Source organism: Scatophagus argus, chromosome 20 (assembly GCF_020382885.2).
Source record: "Scatophagus argus isolate fScaArg1 chromosome 20, fScaArg1.pri, whole genome shotgun sequence".
NCBI lineage: Eukaryota > Metazoa > Chordata > Actinopteri > Scatophagidae > Scatophagus > Scatophagus argus.
Window position 1 is genome coordinate 1,094,959 of NC_058512.1, and position 15,042 is coordinate 1,110,000.

At 45.8% G+C, this 15,042-nt stretch overlaps 1 protein-coding gene across 2 annotated transcripts in view; it reads left to right on the top strand.

Moving 5' to 3' along the window:
* grk3 (G protein-coupled receptor kinase 3) overlaps positions 1-15,042 on the top strand; it is a 45,448-nt gene that overhangs the window by 22,131 nt on the left and 8,275 nt on the right. For both annotated transcript variants that reach the window (XM_046375541.1, XM_046375542.1), the window contains exons 3-14: positions 3,448-3,521; positions 3,656-3,757; positions 4,791-4,865; positions 7,057-7,118; positions 7,211-7,262; positions 8,135-8,226; positions 8,324-8,423; positions 8,649-8,727; positions 9,306-9,436; positions 10,891-10,985; positions 11,626-11,733; positions 13,410-13,476. In XM_046375541.1, coding sequence (XP_046231497.1) covers positions 3,448-3,521; positions 3,656-3,757; positions 4,791-4,865; positions 7,057-7,118; positions 7,211-7,262; positions 8,135-8,226; positions 8,324-8,423; positions 8,649-8,727; positions 9,306-9,436; positions 10,891-10,985; positions 11,626-11,733; positions 13,410-13,476 — 1,037 coding nt within the window. The remainder of the gene's footprint in view (positions 1-3,447; positions 3,522-3,655; positions 3,758-4,790; positions 4,866-7,056; positions 7,119-7,210; positions 7,263-8,134; positions 8,227-8,323; positions 8,424-8,648; positions 8,728-9,305; positions 9,437-10,890; positions 10,986-11,625; positions 11,734-13,409; positions 13,477-15,042) is intronic.

A 15,042-nucleotide genomic window follows, 5' to 3' on the forward strand; every position in this document is an offset into this window, starting at 1 on the left:
AGCTTTATTGTCATTTCACACACGTAGAACATGAGTGGAACGAAATTAGTTTCTATTCTATTTTATTCTATTCTGTCTAAGTTGAGTTTAAACAAATTAAAGCTGTTGTGTTTCAGTGCTTCTTCACAGCAGCCCGTTTGTTTCCTCAGTGGGAGGAAACACCTGAAAAGTTAACATTTATTAAGAAGTGCTCTGAATGTTTTAAATTCCCAGTGGAGCAGGAATGTGACGCTGAACGTGTGGACGAGTACAGTAACGGTCGTAAAAGTCTTATTTGTTAAAGAACACTTTTATTGACTTGATGTTTACTCAGCATATTTATGTAAGATAATGATGTAAGGGTGAATGAAAGATCGGTGAAAACTTGCACTTCCTGAAAGATAACATTGATGGGAACAGACAGAAAGTGAGAAGACAGAACAAAGTTTGACTCGTGTGAGACGGCGAAACAGGCCTGATGGTGTCGATGGTGCTCTGAGTGCAAATTCAAACACGCCATCTTGGGATCGGGAGATTTTGTGCTTCTGTTGGTGCAGACAATTAAGAAAAACTGAAATAATGTGGATGTTAAATATCCATGAGATTTTTATGAGGACGTGTTGGTTTGTTGACACGATAATTGTCATAGTATGTTTTCATTAGTGTGTAATCACTTAGAATGAGCCTTTTATATCCAGGGGGAGCAGATCTTCTGGCAGACTCTGCCGTGTTTCTGCAGAGTCATTTCTAATAAAAATAATGACATTTTTTGTGTTTTGGACTGTTGGTTGAACAGAGCAGACATCAGTTTTGGATCCGGGGACGACTGTGGCTCTAATCGCTCCACCTGCACAGTGTTGTCTTAATGAATCGTTTCATCTCGTGCTGTCACTGCAAACCCCCGCACTGACCAAATGAACCAGTTTGCTTCCAGTTGAGGACTGGAAGTCATCAGGCCTACCTGCTCCACAGGTGTGTGTGTGTGTGTGTGTGTGTGTGTGTGTGTGTGTGTGTGTGTGTGTGTGTGAGGCAGCTGTCAGAACAAGCCAACTTGGTATTTTTAGACAGTTCAGGTGATCTTGCTAATGAGGCAAAGCTCAGAGGAACTCGGACCTGATTTGAGTGAGAGGTGTGTGTGTGTGTGTGTGTGTGTGTTCTGTGGAAGAGGCCATTTGTTGAATTAGCTGGGCAGTGTTGAAGTGTTCAGCGATTAAGGTTAATCCTTGAGTCTTGGTGATGTAAGAACTGTCGTTTTTCCCCTCCGTCTCTCTCTCTTAATGCCTCTCTCTCAGTTTAGTCCTCTCTGTTGAAAACCTGTGTGTGTGTGTGTGTGTGTGTGTGTGTGTGTGTGTGTTGTCAGTAGAACCCATTCTGCAAACAAGGTTGCCCTGTGCAGTTGGCTGTGTACATACACCATGTGTAGATGCATGTGAGCACATTTATTTGTGCAGCAGGGGGGAAATGATGCATCACATCTGGAGGGGAGATAAAGCAGAGGGGAAGAAGTGAGAACTTGCTGATAGTCGGCGCGAGTCCCAAAACAAATGGTGTGTGCCACCAGCTCGCCCTAAACCGAATCACTGAGGCCACTGAATTCAAACAAAAGCCACTTTTACGAGGCCAAGAGGCTCCTTTTCTGTCTGTTATGTGACTTTTCTGGCATCAGACAGTTGAGATTGTCTGACAGCTGCAGAGACCTTAAATACAAGACTTTCTCAGACAGACTCTTCATGTTCACTAAAGGAACAAACTTTTAATTCTGCTCCTGTTTAGAACTGCAGCGATTCGTCAACTGAAAGAAAATTGGCTGCAAACTATTTTGATATTTGTCATTTTTCAAGCAAAGATGTCAAACTTTCGCTGGTTCCAGCATCCTAAAAGTAAGGACTTGTGTTCATGTCAGTGAATCTTCAAAATTGGGAACTCGTGAATTTGAAAAAGTAACTTTAATGATTCATTTGTTATCAAAATGGTTGCAGATAATTTTTGTGTTTCCCTTCAATCTTCAGTCAATGCTGTTCACATGTAAGCTGAATTGACCTCGTGAGCCCCTGTAGTGCAGGTGATCCCACCTGTCTCGCCTTCACGTTTGTTCTGCAGGCTTCTATGTGAGACTCCGACATTGCTTGAATAACGAGTTTTATTTGACTCCCTCAGTCCATCCTGCTGCGACGTCCTTCAGGACAGGTGGAAGGTTGTGCTCTGGAATGAGATCCTGTTAGCCGTCTATTTTTGCTAATACCTGATGCTAATCAGGTAAAGCCACATAGAGGACAGACACAACATGCTGCTGTGCCGTCCCCGGCCGTCTCTGTCCTCCTGCTGCGCGTCTTTGTTTTGACCACAGTGGCGGCGAAGCCGTCCTGCGGTGCGATGCAGCCGTCAGGGCCTCACGGTCCCTCGCTGGGCCGAGCAGCGCCGTCTGCTGCTCATCTCCACACACACAGCCGGTAGCCACGGAGGCAATCACCATGGCAACAGCGCGTCTCGTCTCTGCAAGCAACGGTGGCTGCGTTTTCATCCCCCCCGGCCCTCGTCTTCCTCAGATAATGTTTCATTGAGTGTAGATTTGACTGCTCGTTGTGAGATTATTATCCATTGTTGGTGTGTTGGAGAGTGACACACAGTGTGTCGTTTTTAGCCAGTAATGCCTGGTGCCATCTTCTGTAATTATGAATGTGTGTGTGTGTGTGTGTGTGTGTGTGAGGGTACATCTGTAGGAGGAGGAGAAACTCTGAGCCTTCATCAGCTGCTTTAGTGGCCCTAATAAAATCAAGACAACCTGCATTATTGAGGCTAATACAGTAAATGCGGCCGCTCGTCTTTCATGGTCCTGCCGTCCTACGATTGTTTACTTCGCTGCGTGTCTGTTGTCCTCATCACAAGTCACTCTTGTTGGTTACACTTTTTAAAATGACTTTTCACACCACAGGCAAAGCAGATTTTTGCAGTTGCAGTTCTCGTTGCCCTGCGGGGACACATGAAGTTGAAAGTTGGAGTCAGTGTTAAGTAAACCAAAGTGTTCCAGTTAAAGTTGTGGCCCAAAGATTCCAAAGGCTTTTTGATCTTTAGTGGCGGTGAAGGACATTTAAAAGAGCTAACGTGAACCTGCTGTGGTCACCTGTGTTGGCGTGCTAACATTTGCTTATCAGCAGAGTATTTTATTGAAGTTTAAAACACTGGCACTGCCGGTTAAGTTTGACATCTTTGTGTTGCATCCTGGCAGAGTTTTCCTGATTTGTATAAAACATAACCCTGTATTGTTATAATGTAGCGTCACAGAGTCAGAGAGCAGTCACAGCTGCAAACTTTGAGAGGAACCATCAAAGTCAGAGGGATTTATCCTCAGGACTGTGAATGGGTACCACATTTCATGGGAGTCCATCTGATAGTTGAGATATTTCAGCTCGAACCAGTAAAATAACCAGCACACGAATTTTATCGAGTGTGTTTATGTTGTTTCTCCAGGCTTCCTGCTGTTCAAGGACTTCTGTATGAATGAAATCGACGAGGCCGTGCCGCAGCTCAAGTTCTACGAAGAAGTAAGTCTGAGGTTTCCTACGTGTGTGGGATCAGACGGCGTGGTGGCGTGGGTTAGAGATTAGGCCTGTAATCCCTCTCAGGAAGCGTTCGTTTGGTGTGACGCTGAGCTGACCTCTCGATGTGTTTGTTTCAGATTAAGGACTACGAGAAGCTGGACTCCGAGGAGGAGCGGTTGAGCCGCAGCCGGCAGATTTACGACGGCTACATCATGAAGGAGCTCCTGTCCTGTTCACATGTGAGGACACGCACACATCCACAACGGGCACGGGGACCAAGCACCTGGCGGGGGGCCCCCCTGGTCTCAAGATTTGCCCAAAAGTTGAATCGATTCAAATGTTTTCAACAGTTATGTTGTAATTAGTTAACGTAGCCTGACTGCAGCACCCACACTCAGATGAATGTGAGCAAATAGAAATGATGAAAATCCTTCGCTCTCACAGCAACCTTTAATTAAGGTGCAAAATAAGTTTTACATCCACCACTGATGCATCCTGGGACATTTTCTTGATGCATTGTGACTTCAGACTCTTGAACTCAGATCAGAGCGCCGTGGCTCTTTGTGTGGTTCCGTCCTGGTTGAGTAAAGCTGTAAGAAACGTTTACGAAACAAAGCCGTTGCTCACTCGCAGATGGATGTTTCAGCTTCTCATGTGAAAAGCAGCTTGTGTGTTAGACCAGGATTTTGTCTGTCAGGCAGAATGAAATCGGGCCCTCATCACCACACACAGTTTGCTTCTTGATATCAGATCGTTTTTCTTTGGTTTAGTGGAACGAATTGATCTGTTGTTTCCAGAAAAAGACAAAAACACAACAGACTGAGACAGAACCATTTCATTCTGTGATTATAAAGTGCTGTAAACACGATTCACTCATTCAGAACAGTTCAGTTTATGTTTTTTACTCATGAAGCAACCAAAACTTTGCACATACTGGAACACAGAGGCATGATGGGAAACGAGTCCCAACAAACAGCACACCACAGTGCAGCTTTTGTCCTCCTGCAAGACAACAGTTTGGGATGTAAAGCAGAGTTAGTCCTCGCTGCTGTCTGAAGGGAGGAAGTTATTAAACACACCGCCCACACACACACACACACACACACACACACACACACACACGGTCGTTGGTCTCAGGGCAGTGTTATGTTCCTGCTCATGTTACACTAGGGGACGCACGTCCTCTTACAGACAAAAACAGAAGTGAAATTACTGGTAGTGCTGCATTTTTTTTAATGACTGCTTTTTTTTATTTCTTCCTCTTTGTCCCAGCCATTTTCTAAGAAAGCAGTGGACCATGTGCAGAGTCACTTAACAAAGAAACAGGTTCCCCCGACTCTCTTTCAGGTAACACACTCACTGGTTTCTCTCTTCTTCTGCTGCAGCAGAGGCAGAAGAAAGACAGAAATTGTGTCACAGTTAATCATGTCTTCATTCGTTCTTCATTCATTTCATTTCACTGGGGACCTCACATCAGTCTCTACTGCATTCATTTCCTGGAGACCAACCACCCACCCACCCAAAAACCTGCTTTTCCCCAACTGGGGGATGCAGCTTTTGTCCCCAGTTGGACCAGAGGTCCCCATGAACTTCAGTCTGAAATATGTCCCTGGAAGAAGCCTATGAAACACAGAGTTTAGCCCCTTCTCAGAATGGCTGTGGAAGACTTGCTCTGTTGCTGGGGAAACGGCAAAAAGTTTTGTCATCCTTATTTTCATATTGAGAACCTGTTAAGTGAACAGTTGTCAGAGCAAACAGAAAATCTATTTAAATAAATTATACAAATTCCATGAACATCTTCGGTCTAGTCAGTATAATCTTCATAAACCTCCCAGTGTGAAAAGTTGGCAGCCAAGAAGCTCATAACTTCACTGACTGACTGGACTGTAGGTTTCACTGCGGCCAACATGAAATAACGAGTGCGTCCACTGATGCCACAGGAAACGCAATATAGAATTAGTCTTACAAAGCTTCAAAGAAACTGTATCACTTTTATTTAAAAGATCTCTGAGGGTGGACTTTGTTGAGTAACAGTTTAAAATGATTTAAAAGACATAAGAATAAAACAGTTAAGTCGATAAATGCAGTTCAGTTCAGTTCAGTCAGAACAGGAACAGAAACTTGATGATTTATGGTCAAAGATTTAAAGTCACCAGGTGGTAGTTTAAATCAAACTGTCATAAAAGGTTCTTTTTGACAGTTGGGTCATAGAAACTAACAGCAGGACCCCCCCAGGCTCGGCGTCAACTCATTAGATCTGGTCTGATGTGGACCCGTCCAGCATGACTGTTAAATACAATGACAACAAATAAACAAACACAGTAAAGACCAGACAGCCTTTACATACAACATGACCAAAGCACGTGAGCATCGCCTGTAATCAGCCGATCCGCGACTAACAGCCCGTATGTGATGAAACGAGATGCCGCGAGGTTTTACGTTTGCTTCGCGGCAGCTAATTGGAGCAAAGCACCATAACGTCGTAGAACAAGGAAAGTGGATGCAGAGGCGTTTTTCGTTCAGGCCAAAGTTAGTTTGTGTTCAGCAGTCAGACGCACGCTGGATGAAGCAGACGGCGGCGTGTCTGGTTTTTGAGCTGTGAGTCGTGTCAGATGGTGACAGCAGTTTAACTTAGTTTGTGGTACTTCCTGTCTTCACTGGCAGAGGCTTTCAGTTGACAATTTATCACTATCACCATCTGTTTCATGTGTCTAAGTACTGAGTAAGTACTAAAGGCTGGAGTTAACTGAAGTATCTTCGTTTTTAAAGCTCGTCTCCCTCGTCTGGCTGCCCGACTGTTGGTACCAAAACAGCAACGTGTGGCTTGCTCAGCTAACTCAATCAGCACTGCTGTTCTCATTTTTGGGAAATTGGCTATTCATTCCTAAAAAAAACTGTCATGTGATTGGCTAAAAATAGCTTAGGTTCTGTGATGCTATTGGCTGTTAATGTCAACACTTTGCAAAATTCCTTATCAAGTGCGTTTCTAAAGGGATTTATATCGTTTCCGCCCAGCTTTGATTCTGTGGAATGTATTCAAGTGTTCTATCTCCATCAACATTATTTTTAAACTGCAGTTGCCAAAAGGGCCACACAAATAAAATAGAACAACAGTTGTTTTCTTCCAGCTCAGTAAATCTAATCGACAATTTCCTCTTTTAGACTACAACGTGGCTCTTACTCTGGATATAAAATTATGTCCAGTGACTTCATTTTGGCCCAAAGATATTACATCAACCTGTCAGTATTTCCTGTATACTTCATGAGCCTTCAGTGGTACTTTTTTGATTTTATATCCTGCTGCTTTGGAGCTCCCTCGTCGAAATGCAAGGACGTGAACGTTCAGAAACAAAACGAAAGAGGTGCACCTCTTTCAAGGCCGAACCCCACAAAAGCTTCTTGTCGGTACCGGAAGTCCAGGCCAGCCATCAGGACGAAGCACAGATGATATTTTGAATGCATTTGCAAAGAATTTTTGTCACATATTCAGTGAGAGAAACGTGACCTGAGCTGCTGTTTATGCGTCTCCCCCCTCCAGCCCTACATAGTGGAGATCTGTGACAGCCTGAGAGGGAAGATCTTCCAGAAGTTCATTGAGAGGTGAGATGGGGAAGGTGGAGAGGGAGGTGGGGCGAAGAGCTTCACCACATACAGTAAATTCACATTTTATCCTATTTTTCTTTTTTCCTCAGTGACAAATTTACTCGTTTTTGCCAGTGGAAGAACGTGGAGCTCAACATCCACGTGAGTACAAGTCACTTTCACACTCACACTTGTTTGTCTGTTAGTGTACACATAGCCGTTATTCCTTTTCCCCGCCACCTCCTGAAGGTCCCGTCCAGAACTCCCGGTCTGAATCTGGGGGACAGTCAAGAGCTTACTGTCTCCACTCAGCCTGTATCTTCTAGGCACAGAACATTTTGGCCAGATGAGTACGTACCTGACCTGTTTGACTGTGAAACCAGTTTGTTCTGGATGGTTCAACAGGAAGTCAAGGACCAAGTGATGGCAATGCAGATTTAACGTTTAAACCTTTCACTTTGTGACACTGACTCACTGTGTAATGCTGTGTGACGTGTTGCTATGGTTACCAAGTGACGTCATTTCCCACAGTTTTCGACCTCGTATCCTGGTTTTCATCAACAGGTGGCTTTTGCTGAAATATCACAGATAAAAAACCAAACCTGTTAAAAAGCTTGTTGTCAAAGTTCCATTCTCTTGTCCTACAAATCTCATGTGTGCTCCCACACAGTCCTGAGGTCCGTCTGGTTAACAACCGCACCACAGACTAACGATAAGACCGTGTACCATGTGGATGATGTGGTTAGAAGTTTCAGTCATGTCTGTGGAAAGTGTTGCACCAAAATTCTCCAGCAAAACTCTTTTGAAACCGTTGATCACAAATGATGCAGAATCAGGGGGTGGTTTTGAGAAGGTGTTAGAAAACAGGCAACAATTTGTGAAGATTTGCGAGCATAAATCAGCAGGTTTGTATCTTGTGTGGTCCTCCAGGGGTCAGCATCAGGACCACTGTTTCAGCACAGGAAAAAACACCAGACTTAGTGTGAAGTCGCTGCTGTTCTGCTTTTGTTAAAGTCCTTGTGCTCCATCCTCAGCTGACCATGAACGACTTCAGCGTGCATCGGATCATCGGCAGGGGCGGCTTCGGCGAGGTGTACGGCTGCAGGAAGGCCGACACGGGGAAGATGTAAGCCGAGCCACACTGAAAAGGCAGCGAAAGCTTTAAAGGACGCGACCACACTGTGGCTGGTGATGATGTGTGATCTGTGCTGTTTGAACCTCAGGTACGCCATGAAGTGTTTGGACAAGAAGAGGATCAAGATGAAGCAGGGGGAGACTCTAGCGCTCAACGAAAGAATCATGCTGTCGTTAGTCAGCACAGGGGTGAGTTAGCTTTTACTGTGTGGAGGTGGGAACCGCTGGACTAAACCGTCAGAGTGTCTCCACCTGACACTGATGCATCTGCATGAACGATCCATTAATGTCACAGAGAATCAGATGTCAGTCAGACATGTTTTACTGCAGTACTTTCACTTCAGTAGTACTTTGATTGCACGACATTCACGCACAGTTTCTGATGTGGCTCAAACTCTTTGACGCTCTCTGCAGGACTGCCCGTTCATTGTGTGTATGACGTACGCCTTCCACACCCCCGACAAGCTCTGCTTCATCCTGGACCTCATGAACGGTAGGATGACCTCCACCTCCACCCGCTCAGATTAAAGTCGAGCCCCAGTCAGTCCGTCGTGAGACACACAGATTGGATTACTCAGCCGGTCAGGTCGTTCCTCCCCCAGAGAATCAAGCGTTGATGGGATTTTGACCTCACTGGTGACGCCTCACACCGCTGCGACCTTCCTGTGTTAGCTGTCTAATATCAGCTTTCTTTTAACACTCCTCACACCTCGTCGCCAGTGTTTCCTCTTGAGGATCAGTCGGCCAACAGCCAGTTTCCGAGCTTCATCGGAGACTGCACTCGGCCCGTCACAATCAGATCCTGAGTCACCGTTCAAAGCCAACGCCCAGCATAGTCATCATCATACAGTGTACAGTATGAGGCTGTAGGCTCTAATAGTGTCAGTCCAACTATTAATACAGCTGATCAATACATGTTGAGACTGCAGTCATAGGAGGCCTCCCATCGATTCTCATTTTCTCCCCTGAGAAGATTACCACAACTTATTGAAGGACATTGATTAAAGCATGAGGTGTTATGAGGTCATACTGATGCACCGTGTGTGTGTGTGTGTGTGTGTGTGTGTTCAGGGGGTGACCTGCACTACCACCTGTCTCAGCACGGCGTGTTCAGTGAGAAAGAAATGCGTTTCTACGCAGCTGAAATCATCCTGGGCCTGGAGCACATGCACAACCGCTTCGTCGTCTACAGAGACCTCAAGGTAAAGACCCGGCAAGTCTGTTTCTGTGGGAAAGACCCAAACCACCAGCAAATAAATCCACCTTAACAATCTCGATTCAGTGTCAGGCGCTTTGGACCAAGTAGCTATGGGGGCCCCCCGAGAACTGCAGTACCTTCATGTTTTTTTTTTCTGTCTGCGTTCACCCCGCCAACAGGAACACCGAAGTGATGCAAGTCAGACGGTTGTCAGTGTAGCAACTCGACATACAGCTGCAACATTTGGACAGATTGTTGTTTTTGTTTTGTTTCGTTTAGCAGCAGACTCGTGTTCAGCCAATCAGAGTACGCTTGATGTCAGTCCCTCGAGTGATGGCAGAGTTCCTCCTCTGACGTCTGAGCTCAAAAAGTTCCTCAAAACACCTTCTAAGAGCAACCGTTGTTCCTGTTAACACAGGATGCTTCTTTGAACTGTGAAAAGGCTCCACATATTCACTGCCTTTGCGTCTGCGCTTGCGTCTCCATCACCTTCTGAGAAAACAGTATCTGCTCTTTAGCTGCTGAACGCTGCACTGTGTCCACCAGCTGCCGGCTGAGTCTGTCTGCTGCTTGATGAAGAAGCAAACTGCAAAGTTGTGTCTCATAAGACCAAAACAGTGAGTCAAAAGTCACTCAAAGGCTCAAGCTGAGAGCAACATCAGTCATCCGACATTTTTCACTTTACTCATAATCACTTGATGTATTTTTTCCAAAACTATATTTAATTTAAAGCTGATTAGTGCAGCTCAGTAGAGCATCAGATGTGGATTAATCTGCCGCTGATAAAAACTACATTGAACAGCTGCAGTGACCTCAACCACAACGAGCTGATTCTAGTTTAAAGATGAAACTATATATATAATATACATGTAAATGAACATATTGAGAAGGTGTTGAGAAGGTTTACGTCTTCAGTGGGAACCAGTGAGCTCGGAGCCACAGACGGGAAATCTTTCAGTGTGATCTGAATATCTTCGAGTCTGATGTGTTCGGGTGACGGCTGGATGAAAACATGAATCAAAGTGACGTTAGTTGCTTGAAGTTTGAGCTGCTGGCTGGTCAGCGGAAACCCTGAACGCAGCTCTGACACACCTGCACAGACTGATATCAGACGTGTTTTCAGCCGTCCTCTGTTTTTCCTCTGATCCCCCTGTTTGGACTGGTTGCCATAATAACAGATATATTTTGCTGGAAGTCAGGGAACAGTTTAAGGGCTTCAGTAAACAGTGCAGAACAATGCAGATAATACTTTGAGGCTGAGTGTCGGAGGGGGGAAGAGCCAAACAGCCGAGGATAACCAGAACAGGAGGTTTCCTTTTACTGCCGCTGAATTGTCTCCCGTTGAGAGGAAATTTCAGCTGAAGTCGTGAATTAGTGAGGTCTCCAGCATTGTTTCCTACGCTCCTGGTCTTGTCTCTGGTCTTCTCCTTCATCAGTATCTCCCTCTGTGCCCCTCAGCCAGCTAACATCCTGTTGGACGAGCACGGTCACGTTCGTATCTCCGACCTCGGCCTGGCCTGCGACTTCTCCAAGAAGAAACCCCACGCCAGCGTGTGAGTATCCCAGTTAGACCCACCAGGGTTGCTCCTCCAGGGGGCGGTGTGCTCAGGGACTGTAATCCCAGCTGGAGCTCGAGTTCAGTGGGGGTGGGACTAAATGAGGGCACAGGAATAAATTGTCGTAGTACCCAGTTGGACTCAGCACTGCGTCTTGATGAGCTTGCGCTGAAGAAGAAACTCGCCGAGGATAAATGGCGGGCAGATCGACAACATTTTTTATGTCCTTCCTTTAAACACTGTTTTAACTTCCTGTGGGTTTTAATGGTGTCAGTTCCTGCTTTGTTTCTTCTTCAGCCGCGCCCTGATGCATCGTAGCCGTCACTCTGTGGTGTATATACAGTACATACAGTATGTTTAATTACTACAACACTGATACACCGATGAGTTTCAGGGGAGCTGGGTCATCAGCTGGTCCTTCAGGTCCAGACTGGAGAGATTCACTGAGTCTGAAGAAGTCGAATCAGATTTGAAGTAACGACTTGGGATACGATCGCTGCGTGTTGTTTTCTGTTGCTGTCGTTTGTTTTTCTCACGTTTTTGTTTATGAGCAGGACGAGGGCAGATATTTTATGAGTCACGTGTCCTCCTCGTGTGTGTGTGTGTTTGACGAGGAGCTGTGGTGTCTTTGTCACAGGGGCACTCATGGTTACATGGCTCCGGAGGTCCTTCAGAAGGGGACGGCGTACGACAGCAGCGCCGACTGGTTCTCCTTAGGCTGCATGCTCTTCAAACTCCTGCGAGGGTAAGAACTCCACCTGCTCTCCTCTTGCTCCTCCTCTTCTTCTTCTCCACTCTGTTCTTCTTTTCTGACTTCCTGTCTGCTTTCAGCCCTCTTCTGTCACTCCTCTTTGAATCTGCTCTCTCGCCGTCCGTTTGGTGTGTGTTTGATCTTGTTTGTGTGTGTGTTTGTTTGATCTGGAGTGTGTAAATGCCAGAGGTTCAGGCCCGGCAGGTCAGAAATCAGCCAAAAGGGGGAAGAAGAACGTGTGTGTGACGTGTCTTTCCATTGATGTTTGATCTGCGTGTGTGTGTGTGTGTGTGTGAGAACACTTTAAAGAGGACGAGTGTGTTGGTCTTTAGTGAAAGGTTGGCTGCTTCAGAGACGGATGGACGTGTTTTAACGCTCCAAGAATCCTCTGTTTAGTTCAAAAGTAAAACAGATGTTACTCACATGAATTCTAAACAATATCACGTCCTTTATTCTCCATCAGAATCATCTTGTAACTCACACTTTGTTATTCGTTAAACGTGGGCCCTTGTGTTTCCACGCTGTGGTGTGTAATTGATCGGTGCTTACCGAAAGCTTTAGAGTTGGTTAGCTGATCACCTCAGCTGCACTGGCTGTGGTGTAATCATCAGAGAAGATTCACCTGGATTCAACCGTGTGGATGAGGAAATGACTCACCTGTTGAGTCTTCACAGTCAGACGCTTTATGAAAACAAGCATCAACAAAATTGTCAGCTGTTGTGTCTAAGATGTCACAGCAGAATGTTTTTAAATGGTTCTCTTAATGCACACAATACGTTTTAGACAACGTTTAACCTTAAATTGTGCTCAATTTTGACAGTTTTTTTTTTTTTTTTTTTTTTTTTTTTTTTTTTTACTTTTAGCCTGGCCTGTCTGAGTTTAAACTTCTTGTTAAAATGTTGGAGTAATTTGTCCTGATGAACATCTCGTTTCCCTTCAGTCTCAGCTTTGTGTTGGCTCTCAGGCTTTTTGCTTTATTTCTTAGACGGGGACACGAGCTCCCTGTTTGCATCCATAAAGTTCAGACTTGGATTTATTGATTAAAGTCCTTCCGGTCTCCCAGCAGTGGATTTTGATGTCCTTTAGCTCAGACTGCACAATTAGACTCAATGAAGATGCAGTTCGGAAGCTGCTGCTCTCCCATTAAGGCTGCCAGTTCTCATTTGATCACTGTGTCTCGGCGGCGTGCGGCGCATCTCTTTGTGTCCCGGATGGAGATGCTGCTCGGTCTCATTAACGTGTTCCCTTGACAAACTGGCCTCAGAGGCCGAGCTCTTCAGCTGGTCTGCACTGAAGCGCAAAGCTGTTTGTGCAAGTGCTTTTTTCACTGTTTGGAGCATATTTGTGACACTTTGCCACCTGATACCCCCACAGTCAGAACCTGAGTGACAAAACATGAACAGAGGAAAACCAACTGCAGAGATTTGTTGTCAAACTCTCAGCTTTAATTTGAAGTCGGTTACATGCAGGTTTTCCCTCCAGCAGCCTTAATGCTCCAAATAATTAGAGAGTACGATGTAGGTCACTTTAAATTACCATTGCCTCATTTATAGTGTTGTTATATTTATGAGCTTCAAGTTTTAACTGTGTGGAGTGACTGGCAGCTCCTTCCTTTCTTTCGGTTTCTCCAGTAACCACAGTATCTGTCTCTGTCTCTCTGTCCTCTTCAGGCACAGTCCCTTCAGACAGCACAAGACCAAAGACAAACACGAGATTGACCGCATGACGCTCACCATGGTAAGACACGTCCACTCTCGCCGCGTGTCGTGCAGGTGCATGTCGGATGTGCGTATGGACAGGTGGAGTGTGTGTGCACGCTGTGGAGCACACGTGCAGCACAGGTCTTTACTTAGAACTGAACACATGGGTTTGGCCTGTGTTTACCTTACAGTAATACCAAACGCACACAGATCTCCGCGTCCCTGTGAACACACACCTGGCGCTCGCTTATTAGAAGCATCGGCTCTACCTGCCGCCATTTAAGACGGCAGCCGTGTGTTTACTCTGCCGAGTCTTGGGAAGGCGCAGCAGATGAGGCGTATGACAGAAAGTCGGCTTACGCCAACTGAACCGGCAGCCAAGCTGGAAAGTTACAGCACGTCCCCCCTCCCCCCGGGCCACAGGCTGCCCAGGGTTAACGGGGAGGCCGGGGTCTGTGGTGCAGGTGAAAACACACGGCAGCCTGATCTGATTTCATTCTGTGAAGTTCACCTCCGCTCAGAAACTGACCCTCGTTCCTTCACTTTGACGTCTGAGCTTCTCTCTGTTTGACACAAGGACATGAATGTGGAATTTTGTGATGTCACAACTACTTCGCAGCCAATCAGGGTCTGGGGTGCAACTCAGAACAAGCGTGATGCAGAAACTTAGAGGAGGAGGTGGAGATGTAATTCTGATGTGTTAACCACAGCTCAGTAAGTTTGCTGTTCACGGTTGTAGCCAGTGAAATCAATGATTGTTGGCTTAAACTTTTGACTTTCTGCCTGCTCTGTTGATGATTTAAGTTATTCATTTTCTCTTAATATTTAGATTAATTATTTAATCTTTCAGTCATGCTTGGTTTGTTGTCAGATCTCATCCATCAGCTTCAGTTCAGTGTGAGGATGCAGCTAACGATTATATTCATTATCAATTAATCTGCTGCTTATTTTTCTTATTAATCACTCAGTACAATGTCAAAAAGTAGTGAGAAATGCTCATCTCAGTCTCCCAGAGCCCACAGTGACGTCTTCAGATCTTCTTTTGTCCTAACTGCAGTCCAAATCCCAAAGAAAAGCAGCAAATCCTGACGTCTGAGAAGCTGGAAGCAGCAAACGTTTGACACAACCGACAAAAACCCAAAGCGTCATCATGTTTTCGGAGAACCAGGGTTACTGGATCACAGAGCATGATGGTAATAAATAAAAATAATCATCAGTGGCAGCCCGACAGTGAGTTCAGTGTGTCATTGTGTGTCGGAGGAACACACTGCTGATGTCATGGGTCACATTCAGCAAACTGTCCATGAATGGTGTCCATTGAGCCCACCCGGTGACATAACTGCTCCATCGCCCACCTTTTTTCCCTCCTCACGCCCAAGACGAGAGCCCCGCGAAGGCGACATGTTGCATTTTGAGCAGGGATGAGTTTTCAGCACAGCTTTGCTCGTCCTCGCTGTGCCAGCAGCAGTTGTCCGTCACAGTGGAGCTCGTCCAAATCTGCGTGTCCGTCTGCCTGTTTATCAGGACAGGAAGCGAGCGAGGAGGGTAGCTGCTCCCTCCCGCGCACACCAACACGGACGCAGGCGCTATTTGGCCGAGCAGG